General features: G+C 58.1%; 1 protein-coding gene across 3 annotated transcripts in view; it reads left to right on the top strand.

Annotated features, from left to right (window-relative positions):
- The window catches only part of PFKP (phosphofructokinase, platelet), a 52,324-nt gene that overhangs the window by 12,721 nt on the left and 20,177 nt on the right, over positions 1–19,426 (top strand). For all 3 annotated transcript variants that reach the window (XM_082741088.1, XM_082741087.1, XM_082741086.1), the window contains exons 3-10: positions 9,130–9,207; positions 11,889–12,078; positions 12,521–12,686; positions 13,585–13,629; positions 13,806–13,914; positions 16,518–16,613; positions 18,168–18,260; positions 18,788–18,913. In XM_082741088.1, coding sequence (XP_082597214.1) covers positions 9,130–9,207; positions 11,889–12,078; positions 12,521–12,686; positions 13,585–13,629; positions 13,806–13,914; positions 16,518–16,613; positions 18,168–18,260; positions 18,788–18,913 — 903 coding nt within the window. The remainder of the gene's footprint in view (positions 1–9,129; positions 9,208–11,888; positions 12,079–12,520; positions 12,687–13,584; positions 13,630–13,805; positions 13,915–16,517; positions 16,614–18,167; positions 18,261–18,787; positions 18,914–19,426) is intronic.

The following is a 19,426-nucleotide window of genomic DNA, read 5'->3' as shown; positions in this document are numbered from 1 at the left end:
TGTGGGGGCGCGGGGAGGGGGTGGTGCTCGCTGGTCGAGGAGCAGGTCTAGGAGATCTGGCAGGGAGGGCGTGGGGAGGGGAGAGCCCACGGGGCACTCCCCGTGGTCTCCTGGGATTAATGTGTTTATTTGTAGCCCCTCCTTCCCTAAAGAAGTAATAGTTATTTAATGTGGGCGGGGCTGGTGGATTTGAGTAAGCGTTGAGGTAAGCAGGAGACAGTGGCCACTTCGAGCTTCTCATCATTTCTGTAGAACCCAGGCCACCTCCCTAACAGCCGTTCACGTGTTCACTTGGAAACCGGGTTCCTGACACGGGACAGTAGGCCCGGCCCGTTCTCTCCTGGGGTCCTGAGCGCAGAGAAGCGGACGAGGTTGGGAAGGAAGGCCCCTGCGTAGTTTGGACCCTGCTAGTTATTCCAGGGACTATGAGGAAAAAAATGATGTATATTTACTTGTTAAATTTATGAGCTCTGAGAAAGCTGAAAACACAGAAGAGCGCGGGTTTTTTAACCGACTTGATTCCCGTGAAACCACCATGAGGATTTCGTATTCCGATTTTTCCCAGCATGACGTGTGAAAGTCTGGACGGGGGTCTGGACACCACTAAAGCCTTGGCAGATACGCCTTGTGTATGGGCTTTGTGCCCCCGTCCTGCCCGTCTTCTGCAGGGTCGTGCGCGACCACTTCAGTGTCTGTCGTAGTCCCCGTGGGGCACCCGTGCCATTCCCGGGTGGCTGCGGCTGAACTGTGCTCTCCAGCTGTGCGGGCGGGAGACCTGTGCAGTGTCTGGGCTTACTCTGCTCCCCGGACGCCCCTCGTGACCGGTCTTGGTGCGTTTGGCCGCAGTGGTTTCTGACCCTGGTTCCAGCGCCCCTCTCCCCCTCACCCCTGCACGTCCCGGCCGGCCTCTGAAGCGGTGGCGCTGACCGCCCGTCCTGTGTGCAGCCCCGACCCGGCCCCCCAGCCCCCAGCCCGGGAGCTGGCTTGGGTTCCGGTGCCGGCTGCCCCCGTCCGTTTCTCCTTCTGGAAAGTGGCTGTTCCCAAGCCTGTGCCTGCTGGGCCGCAGGAGGGTGTGTGTGTTATCTGCTGGAAAGAGGGTTTTTTGGGGGGTTTAGTTTTTGTTTTTTTTTTTTTTCCCCTGGGCTTTGGTGTGCTTTTCTGAGCTGCGGTTCTATGAGTTTGGGGTTTGTATTTATCGGGTTGGGTGAGGTCAACACGGCGGGCCCCACCACAGCCCTCCCAAGCTGCTGTTCAGTCTCTCTCTGGGGTCCAGCCCGCGGCAGGGCTGGGATCCGCCCCCCAGGGCGGTCGGTTCTGACTGTCCCACTGTCCGGGTGAGCGCCGTGCTCCCGGCATCTCGCGAGAGGAGACCAGGGTGCCGGTGGGAGCCCCGTGATGCCCGGCACAGCTCCCACAACAAGGAATTCGTATTCTGGTCCCAGGGCCCATGGTGCCAAGGCCAGGAAGGCCCACGTTAAACCAAGGCAGGTCATGTCCTCAGGGTGAGTGTCGTCGGAAGCAGGGCCCGTGCGTGTGCTGACTCGCTGGGTGCGGAAGCTGACCTGGGAAGGTGCATGTTCATCCTTCAGACTCAGGACCTCCCATTCGTTCTGTTGGCTCTGTATCCGCCTGTATCCGCGGGGTTTGGATGGGCTATTTAGTGGGAGCTCTCCTGCCAGACCGCCCACACTCCCCGGTGAGGGGCTGGGCTGGAGCACAGCGGTACGCCCACGTGTAGCAACACTGCGGCTGCCTTAGGAGAAGAGCATCTTGGATTTCCTTCGGAGGAACCTTGACCTAGGGAACCAGAGGCGTCCATCCTGTTGTCTGCTGGGAGAGGTGGGCGACGTGCCTGCTTTGCTCCTGACCACTTTTTTTTTTTTTAAGATTTTATTTATTTATGTGACACAGAGAGAGAGAGAGAGAGAGAGAGGGCAAAAGCAGGGGGAGCATCAGAGGCAGAGGAAGAAGCAGACTCCTTTAGAATAGGGAGCCCAATGCAGGACTCGATCCCAGGACCTGATCATGACCTGAGCCGAGGGCAGAGGCTTCACCTGCTGAGCCCCCCAGCACCCCCCTCCTGCCCACCGCAGGGGCCGTGTCCTTCGCCCCTGCTCTGGAGGGGGATGGGCAGGGCTCCTGCCCGCTGGGGTGGGCAGCGAGGAGTCCCGAGTCTGAACGGATCCCGTTTCTGTCAGGGAAGGGAGGGGATTTGTGCAGCTTCTCCCATCAGGAAGAGGCAGACGGAGGGGCGTACGGTTCAGTGTCAGGGCGAGGGTATGCTCGTAGTAACTGGTTTCCTGGCAGTTGGGGCCTTGGATGGAGGCTAGAGGGTGTGTGGGGAGAAGAGCAGACGGCAGGGTCTGTGGCTTGGCCCCAGGGACCGTCCGCCCGCGAGTCCGGAGAGGGGAGCCGACGGGCGTGGCCTGGAGCTGGACGCAGTACGGCTGAAGTCCTCCGTCTGGAGAGCAAACCGTGCTCCTCCTGACACCCCTCCCTGCCGCACCCCCCCAAAAAAAGAGAAATTGTAGGGAACCAGGCCTGTTCTTTACAACTGCATGGGGGGTGGTCCTCAGCACCCCCTTGGACCCTCAGGCTTTGCCCTGGGAGACAGTTTGGATGAACCCCTGTTTGCAGTAACATCAGCTCTTCATAACCGATCTCCACGGCCCTGTCTCTGGAGTCCCCGCCTCTCTAAAACCTGCCAGTTTTTCCCACCACATCCACGCCCTCCTAGTGTGACCGTCCCTAAGACGGGGCCAGGGGCCACCAGCCAGGGCCACCCCCTGACAGAAACGTCTCCGGACACTGGCACTTGTCCCCAGAGGTTGGGGGTGGGCAGCTAACCCATCCCTGCCAAGGCGCCCGTCCCAGACCTGTTTGGGCGCAAACTGAGAAGATTTCGGCTTCAGTGTGTTGAACCTCGTCAGCACTCGGTCCCATACGTGTGCTCACTTGTGGTCCAGTTTCTTAAGTTTGCCTAGAGCTTCAAGGTTGCCGGCTCACCTAAACAGTGAAACAGGTTTGTGTTATGTAAACAAAGGCTTTTGGGTTTTTTCCTTAGCAGACAGTTTGTGGGAGAACGCTGGTCTTCCTGCCAAGGGCCTGGCACCGGCTTTGTGCGTCTGGCTGCCGCTGGGGAAGGCTGGCAGCCTGGGCCCGGTCTACGTGTGGTGCATGCCGGGCCCCAGGGCGACATCTGGGGAGGCTGGGGCGGGCAACGGATTAACCCGTTCTTGCCACTACGGAGCCCATTGCTTTTTTTTCCCACTTAGGCTAGGGCTTTTCCTTAGAGACCTACAGGTGTTTTTAGCTGCTGGGGGATGGTGATGGCCAGGCCATCCCATAGTTTTCAAGACCGAGCTCAGCAGACCGCCCTGGCTTTTGGTGGAGCAGGGGAGGAGATTGTTCTCTGTTCCTGTGATCTTGGTTGCAGAGCTAGGCTAGTCCTGTTTCATGCAATCTGCAGGCTCAAAATCCTCTTAGCTGAAGCCTTTTCTGCAGATTGAGAAAAATTACAGCTCTTTAAATAGGACCCACTTAAAAAGTCTTTCCTCTTTAAAACAACATTTCCCTATTGGGCCTGCTCATGCCGACGTGAAAATGTCCACAGGGCCCGTCTCCCCATCTTCTGAGCCTCAAAGAAAGGCTGGACTGACGCCCATCACGTTCAGCAGCCGATGGTCTTAGAAATGAGCTTCTCCGTGCGTGCCGGTCCGGAGTTTCCGTGCTGGGAGAGCCTCAGAGCCGGTCAGAGCTCTGTTGTGGCTGCGCCGGCTTCCTGCTGCAGGTGGAGAGTCAGGCCCGGCCCAGAGTCCCCAAGAGGCTTTCTCTCTGGACCCCGGCCTCCCACAGAGCTCAGTGGGCTGGGCCCCTGGGCATCAGGGCTGACTTCATAATCAGATAAACCAGCTTCCATGTGTCTGCTAATAGATTAATGTCCTTTTCCTCTTCCGAACTGAAACCCTCTGCTGGCTGTGGGGCACGTGACCTCTCGGATCTGTTGAGTTGCTGCTTCCACAGTTTTGAAAGTCGGAAGTGGCATGCTTGTGGCAGAACCACAAAGACAACCCAAACCCCACCTTTCCCAGCAGACGCCGGGCAGGTCTTCTCGCAGACGCGGTGGTTCCCCTCCTGGCCTGACCTCCCGTCAGGGTCGGACTGTGGGCTTCCCTGCGTGTCCTGTGGGGTGGCCGCTGTCGGAGCCGCTGGGCTGTGGTGCGCCGTGATGGGAGGAGAGGCCGGGATGCGGGGCTGGCCTTTGGGGGACTGGTTTGCGAGGGCTGCTCTGACCCATCCCGCCTCTGCCTCCCGCTTCCCACACGTGCCGGAAGGCCAGGCACGGTGGGTGGCCAGAACCACGCTGTCCCGTCTGCCGGAGGTTTCCCACAAAACTATTTCTGCATCTTCACTTCCTTAAAGTTAGAGCTGCTTCACCACAGAACATCCGTCTGAAAATAGTGATCGGATGTCTGAACGTGCGGGGAAAGGGATTGGTCTGCAGGTGACCGGGAGGTGGAGACCACCGAGCTGCAGGGGGCGTGGCCCGTTGGTAGCAGGCAGCATGTGAGCGGGATGAGTCACCAAGGCCCTGGGGCCAGTGCCCAGCTGGACCGTGGAACGCAGCCGAGCTCGCCCCGAGCATCGTCTCAGAGCCAGCTCTGCCTGGTCCTGCTGCGTCCCCGTGGCTCTTCCCAGCCTCGTCCTAGTTACCCTCCCACTGTTTTAATCACAAAAGGGTGCTCTCCTTTGCTGACTGTGCACTCCTGTGTTATCACCATCACCGTGCGTCTGGGTGAAGGGCTGGCTGAGAGGTGGTGGGCTCTCCCTTCTGGAGGATTCGCACCTGCTGTGTCCTGCGGCGGCCTAGGGTTTATAACGTACCTGGAACCACGGATTAGCAGCTTTGGTGTAAAGCAATCCGATAATACCAGACGGCTGAATCAGTCCCACTGGGCTCCATGGTCAGGTTTCCACAAGTACAAAGTGCAGTGGCCTCGTGTGTTCTGACTATTTTAGAAGGTCAGAGTTTGGCCACCTCTCGCCAGGGACCCATGCAAGGGCAAGGCTGCAGGCATCATCCTTGAAGTCATGGGCTCCTTGAGCAGGGGTCCCGAGGCCAGGGCATCCATGCCCCAGAGAGTCCTGGTGGGGGCTGAGCCACGGCTGGGGATGGGTGCGGGAGGACTGCGTCATCTGGGCGTCTGCGGTGAGCTTCCTGGTGCAGAAAAGAGTTGTGATTCCTGAGCTTGGAAAACCACTGCCCACCCAGAGGACCCGTGCCGCCTCCCTCGTGCCCAGCTTGTCTTGCACGATGGCATTTCCCAGCTCCGACATGTGAGCGGTTCAGAGCTGACCTCTCCATGGGCTTGCTCTCAAGTGCTGTAAGCAAAATGCTTTAATTTATTAAGGAATAAGCCAGAAAGACAAAAATTTGTATTTACTCGAGGCAGTGAAGCCTGGGGAGAAGTCTGTGGTGTTGGTCACTGCAGTATCTAGACAATACTAAAGTATTCTAAATACTAAAGTATTCTAAAGAAGGACGTGATCTTTGTAGATTGTCTCCCTGGGAGTGGAGTGTTTGCTGCCCAAACAGTGAGTTGTTGACCGAGTAATCCAGGAAATCAGATGTGGAAAAGCTATTTTCAGTTTGAGAAAGCCGGTGCACTCATCCAGGATAGTGCTCAAGGGGAAAAGCCTAGTTGGCCAGAGAGCACGGGACTGTGACTGGGTCTTGGATCCAGAAACCCTACGTAGTGCGAGGTGTCCTACAAGAGAAAGTCACCTGCCCTGGGCGAGCGCACACTCTCTTCTGAGCGGATCAAACAGGTTCTCCAAAACGCAGCGCCGTCTCCAGAGGAGCAAATCGGGGGCCTATGCCCCCGAAGTTGAGCTGATTTTGGAACCTGTGGCTCCTTCTCAGACAACACCCAAAGGACAGCGCACTTGACAGTCTCCTGGGCTGACTGCGTGAACGAGGATCAGCAAGGCGGGCCGGGTTACTCTGGGTTAAAAACCGAGTGTGGCTTGGAAGGGTTTGCTGTGGTTTGATTCCTGCGTGAGTCATGGAACTGGTTCTGAAGGCAGATTCCAAGGAGAATTTTAAAGAAAAGATTTGGGGCTCTGGCTGTGTCGGCAGCAAGCACTCAAGCCTCCAGAGAGACGTCCACAGAAAAACACGCATCTGAATTTATAAATTACGGTACGTTTGTGTAAAATCAGTCGTCTTAATTTAGTAACCACTTCCTTGGAAGTGAAGGGCCACTTAAATTGCTGTTGGGAGGCCTTTTCGAGGCGTGCATGAGCTCCCAGAGTCTGCGGAGGGAGGGTGAGTCACTTCCTGCCCCGCCCAGGCGTGCGGCAGGAGCAGGGTGGGGGCCCCAATCTCCAACACCCCTGTATCCTCCCTGTCCCAGGGTCCCTGTGCCACAGGACCTCAAGGATTTTCCGAGAATGTTCTATGTTTCAGGACACGTTATGATTTACAGAACGATTTTCCACGTTCCTTCCGCAGCGGCAAAGGGGTCTGTGAATGTTCCCATGAAGTCCCTGTGTAACTGCAGAGCAATGATAAAGGCAAAGTGGACTTCTGTGCTCCTGGACTGGCACCTATGGGGCAGAAGCTGGGCACAGGGCTTGTCCACGGAGCATGAGCTGCCGGAACCCTCCATGGGCTGGTGCTGTCAGCCACGTGCAGCGGAGATGGCCCCGATGACTGGGGATGGCCCCCGGCCTCCGTGTCCTCGTCAGCCCTGTGGGGCCTGGGGTGGCCCCGTCCCCTGGGTCACTTTGTTGACCTCGCGGTGCATGTGCAGAAATCATCCCCCTGGCTGTGGGTGTTGAGTGGGCACAGAGAGGGTGTCCCCATCCTGTTTTTGCCAAAGCCGATGAGTAGCGCACTTCTCCGCCCTGCCCTGCTCCGGACAGCCCATTCTACACCTGCCCTTCTGGCCTCGTGAGTAATGGTTTCTCTCGTCCTCAGCTCCACGCAGGCTGGGGTGGTAGGGCAGCATGCCTCCACATAGGGGCCGTGTCCCCGCGGTGGCCGAGGCTCTGGAAGCTGCAGCCAGCCTGCAGGCCCGCTCCTGGGGTGGGAGTGTCCCCGCCCACCAGGCCTCCTGGAAGGGAGCTCACAGTCCGCACCGGCTGTTGAGTGCTGGGCCCGAATCTGAGGCATGCGGAGCTGGGCCTGCGTGCAGAGTGACGGGGGAGCCCGGGAGTTTGCAGGGCTCAGTGGAAGGCACCCCTGAGGCCCTCCCTCCGTGTGTCCTCTGTCTTGCTGCCATCCAGCTATGACCTGGCTCTCTCCCTCTGGTTAACATTCTGCTGAAGATCCCTGGGAGTCCCTCAGAAGCAGGGAGGGCTGGCTTTTGTAACCTCTGCTGGCGGAGCTCACACACAGCGCCCGGTGTAGACCGCGCCTCTTAAGAGCTCCCTTTCCAGAGACCGGGCCTGGATCAAAGCCTCTTCGGCTTATCACACTCACTCTCCACAGTGACAGGTGCCGTGGCTCGCTACCTTATATGGAGTGGGCTAAAAAGGCACGACACACGCCCTGTGAGGTTTAGGGAGCTGTGCTTAGAAGATGTGCCTCGCTGCCCCGTGACGACAGGGGGCCTGTCCTGGGGACTGAGAGGAGCCAGAGCCCCAGGGGAACATCCTCCATCCGGGGGCAGAGGGAGCCTGCGAGCCCCACCGTGCACCTGCTCTCGGCTCCTCTACCTCGTTCCAGGCCACCTGTCCCTTCAGACTTGTCCCACGTGACAACTGTGTGACTGTGACACGCCGCACAGGTTTACGTGTACTTATGAATATGTATACTATGTAGGATCAAATACTACACAACTCTAATGTGTTCTGTTATATACAGTTTGTTCTCTGTATGATATATAAAATACATACTTGTATCAGTATATTAGAAACATATAAACATATAGTTACATGTTATATACAATGTATATCCATGTAACATATTAAATATATACACATACAGACACAGGTGTGTGTTGTTGGCCTAGTGTTCTGTGTGTGACAAACAGGAGAGAGGTAGGCGGCATGGAATGACAGAGAACACGGCGAAGCTGAGAGCAGGTTCCTTCTGTATAATCTGACAGTATATGTAAATGTATTCTCTCCATAGAACGTAGAAATCTAAAATACCATGTTTCATGATATAAATATAGTCTAGTCATACAGGATATGTACTGCAGACAATAGGTTAATATGTGTTACATGTTACTAAGATGTAACATACTATCCCAGTGTCTTACAGAAGACGGTAGCGCGTTTTTGGCGGACAGTGTCCGTTGTAAGCACAGGTGCGTCCTCCTGGCCTGTACAGGCCCCCGTCCTGTTGGTTTACTTGCACACACGGTTCTCTACTCAGTGGACCATCCCATTTTCACCAATCCTTACTCTTTCCGTTCCTCTTGACCTTCACTGGTTTAGGAGCTCTGAATCCCCCATAAGGATCTGTGATGACAAACTTTGTAAATGGTCAGTGTCTGTTCTTTTGTAAGATAAGTGTCCTAGAGAGAGTCACGGAGGTATGGGCACACATGGGTGTTTCTGGATGCCTTGATCTGGTGCGGTCTTGGGGGGAAAGCAAGATGGAGTTGGAAGGTCATGGTCCTTGGGCTTCTGGCCGAAAGTGAGCGCTCACCGGCCCTCGGGGTGGTCAGCTGCTGCTGACCGCAGGGTAGGGCCCATGGATGTCTGTGCTGCTTCTCAGAAACACGGCGTGTCTATCCAGGGTAGCACGGGTCACACGGGCAAACTGAAGTCCCCGACAGGAGTGCTCCCTTGTACGCTGTGTGATGGACACCACTGTTTGCATGGGAGTTTGCTAGATTACACACAGTTTGGGGGTAAGCATCTCCCCTTTCAGGCTCTCCGGTGCTGTTAGGTGATAAACTGTCTTCGTTCCCATAGCGCTCCTGGTGAGCCCAGCAAGAAGTGCCCATTCACGGCAGGCTTGGAGCCAGCACTCGCCTCGGGCTGCTCCCAACCCCTCGGCTCTTCGGGGCTCAGGGCCCTCGTCCTGTGCATTGTACAGAATTCACACATCCATCTGAGGTCTCACTAGAGGTTAGCCTAGTCTTCACAAGGATCTCTGTTCCCTCCCCCCAGGGTTACCAAGGCATGGTGGACGGCGGCAGAAACATCGTGGAAGCCGGCTGGGAGAGCGTGTCCAGCATTCTGCAAGTGGTACGTGCCGACTTCCAACACTCTGTTTCTCTAAAGTCAGTCAAGTCCCTCCTTCATTCGGAAATCTCCTGCGCATAAGCTCCGGCAATGCTTAACACGGATTAATGTCCTGGCTGGCCTTATTCTCACCTGCTTACATAGCAACAACAGAAAACAAAACCAGCCTTAATTTGTCATGTAGTTAACATTTTTAGAAAGCTTTACATTGTGCAAATAGGATTATTCTTGCAGTAAAAAGTTATGTTGTGGCCGCTAGTGTTCCCTGTAGTCCTTGTAGTGGATTTCAGGTTTTGTCTTCTTTTTTTTTTTAAAGATTTTATTTATTTACTTGACAGACAGAGCAGACAGAGATCACAAGTAGGCAGAGAGGCAGGCAGAGAGAGAGGAAGGAAAGCAGGTTCCCAGCTGAGCAGAGAGCCCGATGCGGGGCTCGATCCCAGGACCCTGGGATCACGACCCGAGCCAAAAGCAGAGGCTTTAACCCACTGAGCCACCCAGGCGCCCCTCAGGTTTTGTCTTCTTAAGACCAGATTAATACTGAGGCTTCTTGGATTTGTTGGTGCTGTGCTCAGGGCACAGACCGCCCCCCCCTTCCCCCGCCTGTTGGATTTTTGAGAGTCACTTTGTGTCCCTGTAGCAAAGGCTGGGAATGGTCCCTCCGGAATGGCAGGATGTAGTGGGAAGCAGCCTCCCTGTTCTGGCCTGAACCAGTCCGGGCTAATTGCTCTGGTGTGCCCAGGAATGAGCCAAGGACGGTTCAGGCAAAACAATTGCTTACTTTGAATTTGAAAGAAACCTGCCAGGATGTTTCATGCCTGTAAATTCCCCAAGCCCAGTAGCCAAGGGAGGCCTCCCAGTTCTGGGAGAGGCTGATTAGGTGAGAAGAATGGATGAGCTGAAAAGCTCTGTGTTAATCTGGACCTCAAGTGGGGTATTTTTTAACTAGAAACCATAATCAGCTCGGTCCCACGGAAGGCGCGCCAGTGCGGTGGAAGAATGGGTCCAGTCGGCGCGGCTTAGAGATATAAAGGGGACAGGTGCCCCCGACGGGAAGAAGGAGATGCCGTGGGCCGGGGCGGGGAGGGTGGACCTCCAGGGCGAGACAAGGCGGCTCGGACAGACAGACAGACACCTGTGGTCTCACTCACACGTGGGATCTGAAAAAGCTGAATTCCTGGAAACAGAACAACGGTGTTTGCCAGGGGGGTAGTGGGGAAACGGGCCCTGCCGGTCACAGGGCACAAGCTTCCCTGCCGATGGCGAGTGAGCTCTAGATGCAACCTCCGGCCGGGCGACGGTGGTTAAGGACACTGCGTTGCCCCCTCAAAAGCCGCCCGGAGAGGAAGTCTTCATTCTTCTCACACATGCTCACAGGTGGCTGAGGTGAGGGACCAGGTAAGGAACTTGAGTACGGGGATCATTTCCCATAAATCCTCGTGTTAACAGGGTTAACTGTGCTGCCTAAGAATTGTAATGTTGAAAGTTGCTAGAACAGTAGGTGTTGAAAGTGCTAAGACAAAAAATGCTAATGACAGGAGCAGCCACGTATCTCCACGCGCCTTAGTGCAGTGATCATGTCACCCCGTGCGTGTGAATCACGGCGCCCTGAGCGCACGCGACCTTCTCAGCCCCTTACATCTCGGTGGCCCCGGTGGGGACACGAGGGTGGGTGGAGTGTGGTTGCCCTGGGAATACAGGGTGTGCAGGTGCCCCTGGGTGTGTGGGCAGGGAAGGGCACCTACTTTACCTTCCTCAGTCGTAGCCTCGCTCTGGGGGTCCCACACCTGTGATCCCCTCGGTGTGGACCGGCTGCTGATTTCGGCTCCAAAGCACATGATGCCCCTATCGCTCTGGTGGACTCAGAGTCCGGGGAACCAGCTGGTGGTGCCCGTGTGTCCTGCGCCTTCCGCCCGGGCTCCCCTGAGCTGTGCCAGGCCACAGCGCCGGCCCCACCACACCCCCAGGCCGCTCAGCCTTGCGGAGTGAGTGTGCCCTTGGAGGGCGGCCTGCAGATAGGGGTTTCGGAAGCGCACGTGTGGTGTGTGGGAAGGAGCCCGGCTTTTTTCTAAAGACAACTAAGAATCTTTCGTTTCTGAAAAACCAGATGCGAAAAATCACGACTTCCCGCTCTGGGAAGTTTGTCTGATCCAACTCGCGTTCTCTTAAGATTTGGCCTTTAACGAGGGAGGGGCAGGGAGATGTGCAAAAATCAGCCCCTCTGGCTCGCGGGTTCCTGTCTTGCCTTTTCACACGGGGGGCTCTGACGGAACGGGGGACTTGTTATGGGGGCTCGCAGACACGCCTTCTCGGACGGCGGCTGCCGACCAGTGCCGGGTCCATGTGAGGCTTGGCGGGGGAGGGGGCCGGCACCCCGCGCGGTGCCACTCCGCCCTAGGCCTCCTGGATGGCTGGGTCGTCCTGCAGACTCTGACCCTCCGCGTGTCTACCTGATGGCCGTCCTTGTCGCCAGACCCTCCCCGGCTTGCCCTGCGCATGACGCCTGTGCCTTTGTCCATTGTCCCCATGCTTGACCAATTACAAGATTAATCCGTGGAGGGGAGCCTAGATTTGCAAGTCCTATGTGTATATTGTGTATACAGTGGTATTCACATGTGCTGAGCTCTGCCGCTTCCTCTCCTGTGGGAAGAAGAAAAATATATGTGATTTTCTTTCTTTTCCAGGGGGGGACCATTATCGGCAGTGCTCGTTGCAAAGCCTTCCGCACACGGGAAGGTCGCCTGAAGGCTGCTCAGAACTTGGTTCAGCGGGGCATCACCAACCTGTGTGTGATTGGCGGGGACGGGAGTCTCACAGGGGCCAACATCTTCCGGAAAGAGTGGAGTGGGCTGCTGGAGGAGTTGGCTCAAAATGGTACGTCCCTGTCTCTGTGTGTTGCCCTTGTGGGTTTTCTGTTCCCTCTGTTGCTCTTCTGTTCCCTTCAGAGAGCTCTGAGCCCCCATGCCCGCTGTCTGGCTGTGGAGACGCATCAGTGGTGATAGTGCTGTCTCCCGGTCCCCCAGGCTGGGCACTCGACCTCATGCCTCCGAAAATGATGAGCTCTGTGTACCTGGTCCTGCCCCGTGCCGGGCACCGCCCACCCCAGCACAGTTTCGGGTCGCGCCCCTGACGGCCATCGGAGATAGGTTTCCTGTGTGTCCCCACTTTGCCGAGGAGAACTGGGGGGCGGAGGGAGGGTGCGCTGGGCTGCCCTTCACCCTCTTCACCCTCCGCTCTCCTCCTCCCGCTCCACGGGGGCTCCCGAACGTCCCCTTGTGGCCGCTCCCGGTCATGGCCGGTGCTTGTTTCTGTGCAGGTGAGATCGACAAGGAGCAGGTGCAGAAGCACGCGTACCTCAACGTCGTGGGCATGGTGGGCTCCATCGACAATGACTTCTGCGGGACCGATATGACCATCGGCACGGACTCTGCCTTGCACAGGATAATTGAGGTCGTGGACGCCATCATGACCACCGCCCAGAGGTTACAGAGCCATGGGAGCCTGGGAGGGGCTGGTGGGTTAGATGTGGGTTAGATGCCCTGGATGTTTCCTTCCTACGGGTGTTCTGTGCTGGGTGTAGACATCTGTGCTGGCCCTGAAAGTCTCCCCAGACAGGTGTTCTGTGCTGTGGTGTAGACCCTGGAGGGTCCTTCATAAGGGTATTCTGTGCTGCAGTGTGGACGTCTGTGTAGGCCCTGGAGGGTTCCTTCATGGGGATGTTTTGTGCTGCGGTGTAGAAGTCCATGCCGGCCCTAGAGGGTTCCCCAGATGGGTGTTTGATCCAGTCTTGTTACTGAATGTTACAACCAAAGGAAGAAAACTGTTTCTCATTGACTGTTTATTTTCAACTGTGAAAGTTTACTCCTACCCCTGATTTTAGAAGAAAAAAGTGTTTCCCGGAGGGAAGTGTTTCCTGGAGGGAGGAATGCTACCGGGAAGTCCGAAGCACGGTCTCCAGCAGGAGCAGCAGGACTGAATATGCCCCGTGTCCTCTGGCTCCGTGGGTGTGCGAGGACCCTGTGGGCGATGGGAGAACCCCGAGGTTGTGCTCCCGGCTCTGGAGAGGCCCAGCCCCTAGGGGCTTCCGGCCCCGCCGGTGCTGAGCGCCGCAGCCGGTCCTCGGCACAGAGGTGTCCAGAATGTGCGTGTGTGCGGGAGAGCAAACACTGGCTGTGAAGTGAGCAATCCTAAGCCCCTTTGCTCACAAGAGCTCGAAATGCTAGCACAGTGGCATCTGCTTTTGTAGGAAATGGGCGCTTTTTGGAAGCGTAGGTCCTGCGTCGCGGTGAAGCAGGCGTCTGTCCGACTGGCAGCACTTTGCTCCCTGCTTTTCTCGCCGCTCCCCGTGTGGTCAGTGGATGTTTCCTTTGTCTTTTCTAGCCACCAGAGGACCTTCGTGCTTGAGGTTATGGGGAGACACTGCGGGTACGTATGGGGAGACGCAGCTTGGACGGCGAGCACCCTCCGCTTGGCCCCCTCGGTGCCCCCCGGTGGCCCGCCGTCCCCCTCGCACGCTCGTGCGCCGGCCGCCTGCCCAGGGCCGCCTCCGAGCTGAGGGTGCCTGGCAGCAGCCTCACAAAACCCGTGCTGTCCCTGGATAGGTACCTCGCCCTGGTGAGCGCCCTGGCCTGCGGAGCGGACTGGGTGTTCCTCCCGGAGTCGCCCCCAGAAGAGGGCTGGCAGGAGGACATGTGCGTCAAGCTCTCCGAGGTAAGCTGTGTTCCACGTCCCCTGACCGCCAGGGCCTCTGACGGCAACGGGCGGCAGCCACGGGGGCCCCCGTTTGGGCGGAGCCGCAAACACGTGGACACTCCGTGGTTCTCAAGAGAGTTCAAGCTTGTCGCGCAGGGTCTGCGTACCCTGGCTGTTTGCGCGTCTGCTGCCCCCGGGGTCGTGATGGGGTGCCGTAGAGAGACCCCAAAACTATTTTTCCTGCAGAGCAGCAGCTGGAGTTTGAGGGAAGGTCTTGAGTGGAGATGAGGCTGTTAGGAGAAACCGGAGTCAGGGGGAGCTCTGCCTCCTCTTTTGTCCCACACACCAGTGTGAACAGAGCCGCGTCTCGGCCCGGCCCGCAGCAGCACAGAGCAGCGTGGGGCCAGGTCGCAAGCCCTCCTGGGCTGTGCAGTCCCCGCCGCGCCCGGCGTGCCTCAGGCGTGGTTGCAGCCGGGGCAGGCTTTGCCCTGTTTGTGGCTTGGGGCTGCCTGGGTCCCCACATGTGGGGAGGGCAGTTTCCCTGCAGGAGGGCCTCTGAGGAGGGCCTACGAGCTCAGCCCCCCGGACAGAACTCGGGGCACGGGGCGCATTTCCCGACCACGTCATCCCTGTCCTGCAGGTGGGGAGGTAAGCCTATGGCCCAGGCCGGCTGTCGTTGTATTCAGCAAGGACATAATCTCTGCGTGCAGCCAGGGTACATGCGCAATAGGACATTGCTGCCAGCTTCAAGGTGACAGGTTTCAAGAAAGGGACAAGGGACTTGAGCAACGCACTTGACTCCGCGTACTTGACCCAAATATACGGAGCTGGTGATGACACACGGCTTTGCTGGGAGAGTCGTGCCCTCAGGAAGGTGGGGCGCGGCTGCGGAGGACCGGAGGAGGCAGGAACACAGCCCAGTAGTCCCGGGATGTAATAAATCCATTTGTAATTTCTCGGTTCCCACCTGGGGACATGGGCTGGTGGTGTGGGGCGATTTGCGGCTGGCTGCGCAACATCGGAGGTGGCCCTGGGCCAAGACTGGTCCTTCTGTGTGGCTCTGAGACTTGCGTTTAATCACCAGTGCCGCAGGGCGTTACCTGTGGTCGCATCCTCCAGGGGCCGCGCCCGTTCCCGCCGGCCATCCTTCCTCCCCACAACGCCCCCAGGCCTGGTCCAGGGCCACACGGCCATAGGCAAGTTCTGGTGGCAGCCCTTGGGAGTGCATCGCATGCCCCTGCTCTGAGGCTGTGCACAGTGGTCAGTGGGTCCCGGTTGAGGTAGGGCTGAGGCCATCTGTTCGATTTGGCCATTATTTCCTTAACTGTGTGGCCTCTGCAGACCCCCTTGGGTTTCAGGCCTCATGAACCATGAGCTTAGAACATGTTGGGGTTCCCCTTGGGGAGGGTTGGGGGACATAAGGTGGATACCTTGGCTTGTTGGTTGTGGATGTAGCACTGTCAGACTTTCCCAAATATCTTGTCCAGGAACTTGGCCTAGGAAGCAAGCCTCAGGGTACACCCCAAATCCCAGGTGTTCTGTTCTAGAACAGGTGATGATCCTCTCTGAGCATCACAGGTCCTGGGGTTGGGTCTCGGCTCTGCCACCCGCACAGTGACCTTGGGCAATGACCCCACGTTCTTCAGGTCCCTGATGCTGTTGTGAGGACTCAGGGAAGGGACGCGTCCAGGCAGGGCCGTGAGAGGCGTCTGCACACCTGTCCAGGCAAGGCGGCTTATCTTCCCGTGTGCCTGTGGGGAGGACTCGTGTTCTGTGACCCTCAGGAGTATTACGTCTTCTAGATGACATGCGGCTCTGTGGCCATATTCCTGCACTCAAGGACACGTCCCAGTCGCTCTCAGAGCCGCATTTCTACATCTCCTAGAGAACATTCCTGACTAGTGATAGTAAGCTCTTCCAAGTAGAGCATGTTTGTGTCTACTGAAAAGCAATCAGCCCAGACGCCCCGGGGGCTCGCGGGGGCTCCAGGCTGCGGCTGCTTCCGGCTTCAGGCACTGTCTGCGCTGCGGCTCTCGGGCGTGGGGGTCTGTAACTTGGGATGGGAGAGAGAACGGACTGGCTGAGAATGAGTTCAGGGTGTCGCTGGGTGACGGCTGCCCTGAGCCCGTTGGGATGGCAGGTGTGGGCGCAGTGCCAGCAGGGCCTGTCCCCAGCCCCGCACTCTCCCCCGCTCCCCTCCAGCCTCCTGCGCGGGCCCGGGGTTTCTGTGTTCAGATGGGCTCACGGTGGGGTGGTGGGAAGCTCTGGTTTCTGAGGAGATCGGAAGCCTGGCTGGCTGCATAGACGCGCCACGGGGGCGCATCGCTGAGCTCACTGCCTTCTGGGACCAAACGGCCAAGAAGTGTGCCCCCCCACCCTGTCTGGGACTGCCCGGCTGCTGGCCTGCGTCTGGGGCAGCCTACAGGCCCTGCCCGCCCCCTGCCGCCTCCAGCTTCGCTCTGGGAGGGCCTTCCCTGGCCAGGATGGGTGGAGACCCGGCTTGTGAAACTAGGTGTCGGTTTCTACCCGGCCAGAGGCCATTCACCTGGGGCAAAGGGCCCGGGATTTGTTTGTTTAAACAGTTTAGGTGTTTGAGGATGTTCATTTTCTGTTTCCCCTAGAACCGTGCCCGGAAAAAAAGACTGAATATCATCATTGTGGCGGAGGGAGCCATAGACACCCAGAACAGGCCCATTACCTCTGAGCAGATCAAGGAGGTGAGTGTGTCCCATTTTGCAATTCTCCTCGGGCGCCAGCCCGGAAAGGGGAGATTTTAACGGTGCTGGCGGCGTTCTCGTTTGGAACATTGTGTTATTATCGTGAAAACCCTTTTTGTTCTCCCTGATACCGATGGATGGTTTTGTAATGACTCATGACTTTAACGGGGTGAGTCTCCTGCACGCGCACACACACACACACACACACACACAGATGCACACATACATACTACCTTTTTCTGAGTCATTTGAGAGTACATTTCAGGAACGATGTTTTTAATTCTTTTTAAATCCATTTTCTGGTTAGGTATTTCTTCTTCATATTACTTCAGACACTGAACCCTCCAATTTTGAGGATGATATTGGAAACCCTTTCTTGAAATTTTTGGAATCTTTTTTCTTGTTGTCTCAAAGTGCAGGAAGGTCAGCCTGCCTTCCTTTTGAATTCACTTAAGCACAGGTAGTGTCACTGCAGCCTATAGAAAATCTAATTGAAAAAAAGCTCCCGGAGGCCCCAGAGCTGCCCTGGCAGTCGGGGAGGCACAGTGGGGTGGACGGGGGTCCCAGCGCCGGGCGCCGGCTGCCCCACCAGGGACCAGGCTCAGGCACTGGGACGCGCAGCCCCGGTGCTCCTGCAGATGAGAGCACTTGTCACGTGGGCACCTGTGCCGCACCCGGCCCCGTGGAGGGCCACCCAGGAGGTCCCACTGCTGTGCGGCTCGCTGGAAGGTGCCGGCCTGGCGTGCCAGCCCTGGGGCCGGTGGGATGGGTCAGGCTCTCCAGTGGGGCAGGTGACTGCGCGTGTTCCAGACGGAACGCTGGGGAGACAGACCGACAGACGGGCAGGCTCCGGGTGAAGCCGTCTCCCACCCCAAAGGACGCTGTCAGCTAGGCTTTGCAGCATGGCTTCCCTGTCATCCTGTCGTGCTGTCTCCTCCTCCCCTGACCAGCTGAGCACCTGACCTCGAGGCCTGGGGCGCTGTGGGTGAAGGCGCTTGGCCAGTAGTGAAAGAAGGAATAGGGCAACGGTTTTCTTTCCCACGTAAGCACATCGAGAGTGGCCACAGGCCCGCAGAGCAAGGCCCACAGGCTTCACGTCCCGCCCGCCCCACCCCAGTGTTTTCAGAGAGGAGGAGCTGAGGTCCGGCGAGGACGGGGGCCTGACCCCGCAGCCTGCAGGGCACTCGTGGGGCCAGCCCGTGGGGATGCCGTGGTTGACCACGGTGTGCTTTTCAGATACAGCCGTGCCCGCTGACGTGGCTCAGGGAAAGGTCTATATTCCTGTAAAACACCCGAGATGCCGTGTCCTTTTTTAAAATCGTGTTGTTTAGGTTCATTGGCGAGGCAGGAGGGACAGGTTTTATGTGGTAACAAGAGCGTTCTTTCACAGAAACAAACTTCAGCCCACTGGTCAATGAAGCATCCTTTTAGAAAGTGAAATTTAGACCCTAGGATTTTTTTCCATGTCGGTGTGAAGCAGGAGTAGCTGAGACCCAGGGATGCCAGCGCCCAGGACGCAGGGACCCCCGGGTTAACGAGCTGTGTCTCCTGCAGCTCGTGGTCAAGCAGCTGGGGTACGACACGCGGGTGACCATCCTGGGACACGTGCAGAGAGGCGGGACTCCTTCGGCCTTTGACCGGATCTTGGTGAGTGAGGAGGGAGGTGGTCAGGTGCTGCTTTCACCCGGGCGAGGAGGAACGGTCTGCCCGCACGCCGTCCCGTTCACAGTGTCTCTGCCTGAGCACAGTGTGGTTGGCCCGTCCTGGACATGCTAACCGGGCTCGGCCCCCAGTCGCACACATGTGGGAGACCCCAGACCTGGGGGGCCGAGGGTGACAGGGACCCCAGGGAACAGAGCCCACGGGCACGTGTCTGGAGGCAGGCCCTGGTGAGGCCCTCTGACCGTTCCCCTCACAGCCCCCGGCCAGCCACTTGCTAGTGGGGTCGGAATCTCCTCGCTGGAGGCGGGTGGAAGGTTAGTAGCTCTCTGGGCCCCAGACCTGGAGGCCAGGAGGCAGGTTGGGTCCCTCTGAACACCGTGAGTCTGGTCTCTGCTCGGGGACGCATCTGCTGGGGGCACTGTTCATGCCTCGGCACAGCCCGGGGCCAGGCGGGGGCGCATGGTGCCTCGGCCTCGGACCTTGTCTCTGACCTCCGTGACTCTCATTTCCAGGCCAGTCGCATGGGGGTGGAGGCCGTGGTCGCCCTTCTCCAGGCCACCCCGGAGACCCCGGCCTGCGTGGTGTCGCTGAGCGGGAACCAGGCCGTGCGGCTGCCCCTGGTGGAGTGCGTGCAGATGGTGAGTTCCGGCTCCCTGGTTAGTCCAACACGGGCTTCCGGGAGCTTCCCCAGGGCCAAGCTGCTGCCCGCAGGGAAGGCAGGGGGCTCTGAGGTCATCGGTCTGGGGCATGGGACGTGACCTCCGCTACGCTGAGAGAGGGAGTATGTGCAGACGATGACGACGTGTAGAAATGCGGGTCTGTGGGGACTCTGGGGAGGGCGTCCCGGGGGGAGGGCATGGGGCCTCAAGTGCTCCGATCTCCGCGTCCCTGCCCTGCTGTCCCTCAGCATCTTCTGACCGGAGGGCTGGCCGTGGGGCGCCTACGGCAGGTGGCATCCTGGCGTGCCCCGGCCTCCGTCAGGCCCCTGGACGCAGGGACGGGTTCGGTTTCCCAGGTCATCGGGCACAGCGAGCGGCACTAGAGGCCGTGCCTGTTGTTCTCCGGAGCCTGCCCGTGACCGTCCCTTCCGGGCCTTTCTGGCAGCTCTGAGGGGATGTGTTGTGTCACCTAGACAGGGACGTGATTACATG

Source organism: Mustela nivalis (genome assembly GCF_964662115.1).
Source record: "Mustela nivalis genome assembly, chromosome: 7".
Classification (NCBI taxonomy): domain Eukaryota; kingdom Metazoa; phylum Chordata; class Mammalia; order Carnivora; family Mustelidae; genus Mustela; species Mustela nivalis.
Note: the sequence above shows the minus strand (reverse complement) of the source record. Positions and strands in the feature narration are given on the sequence as shown.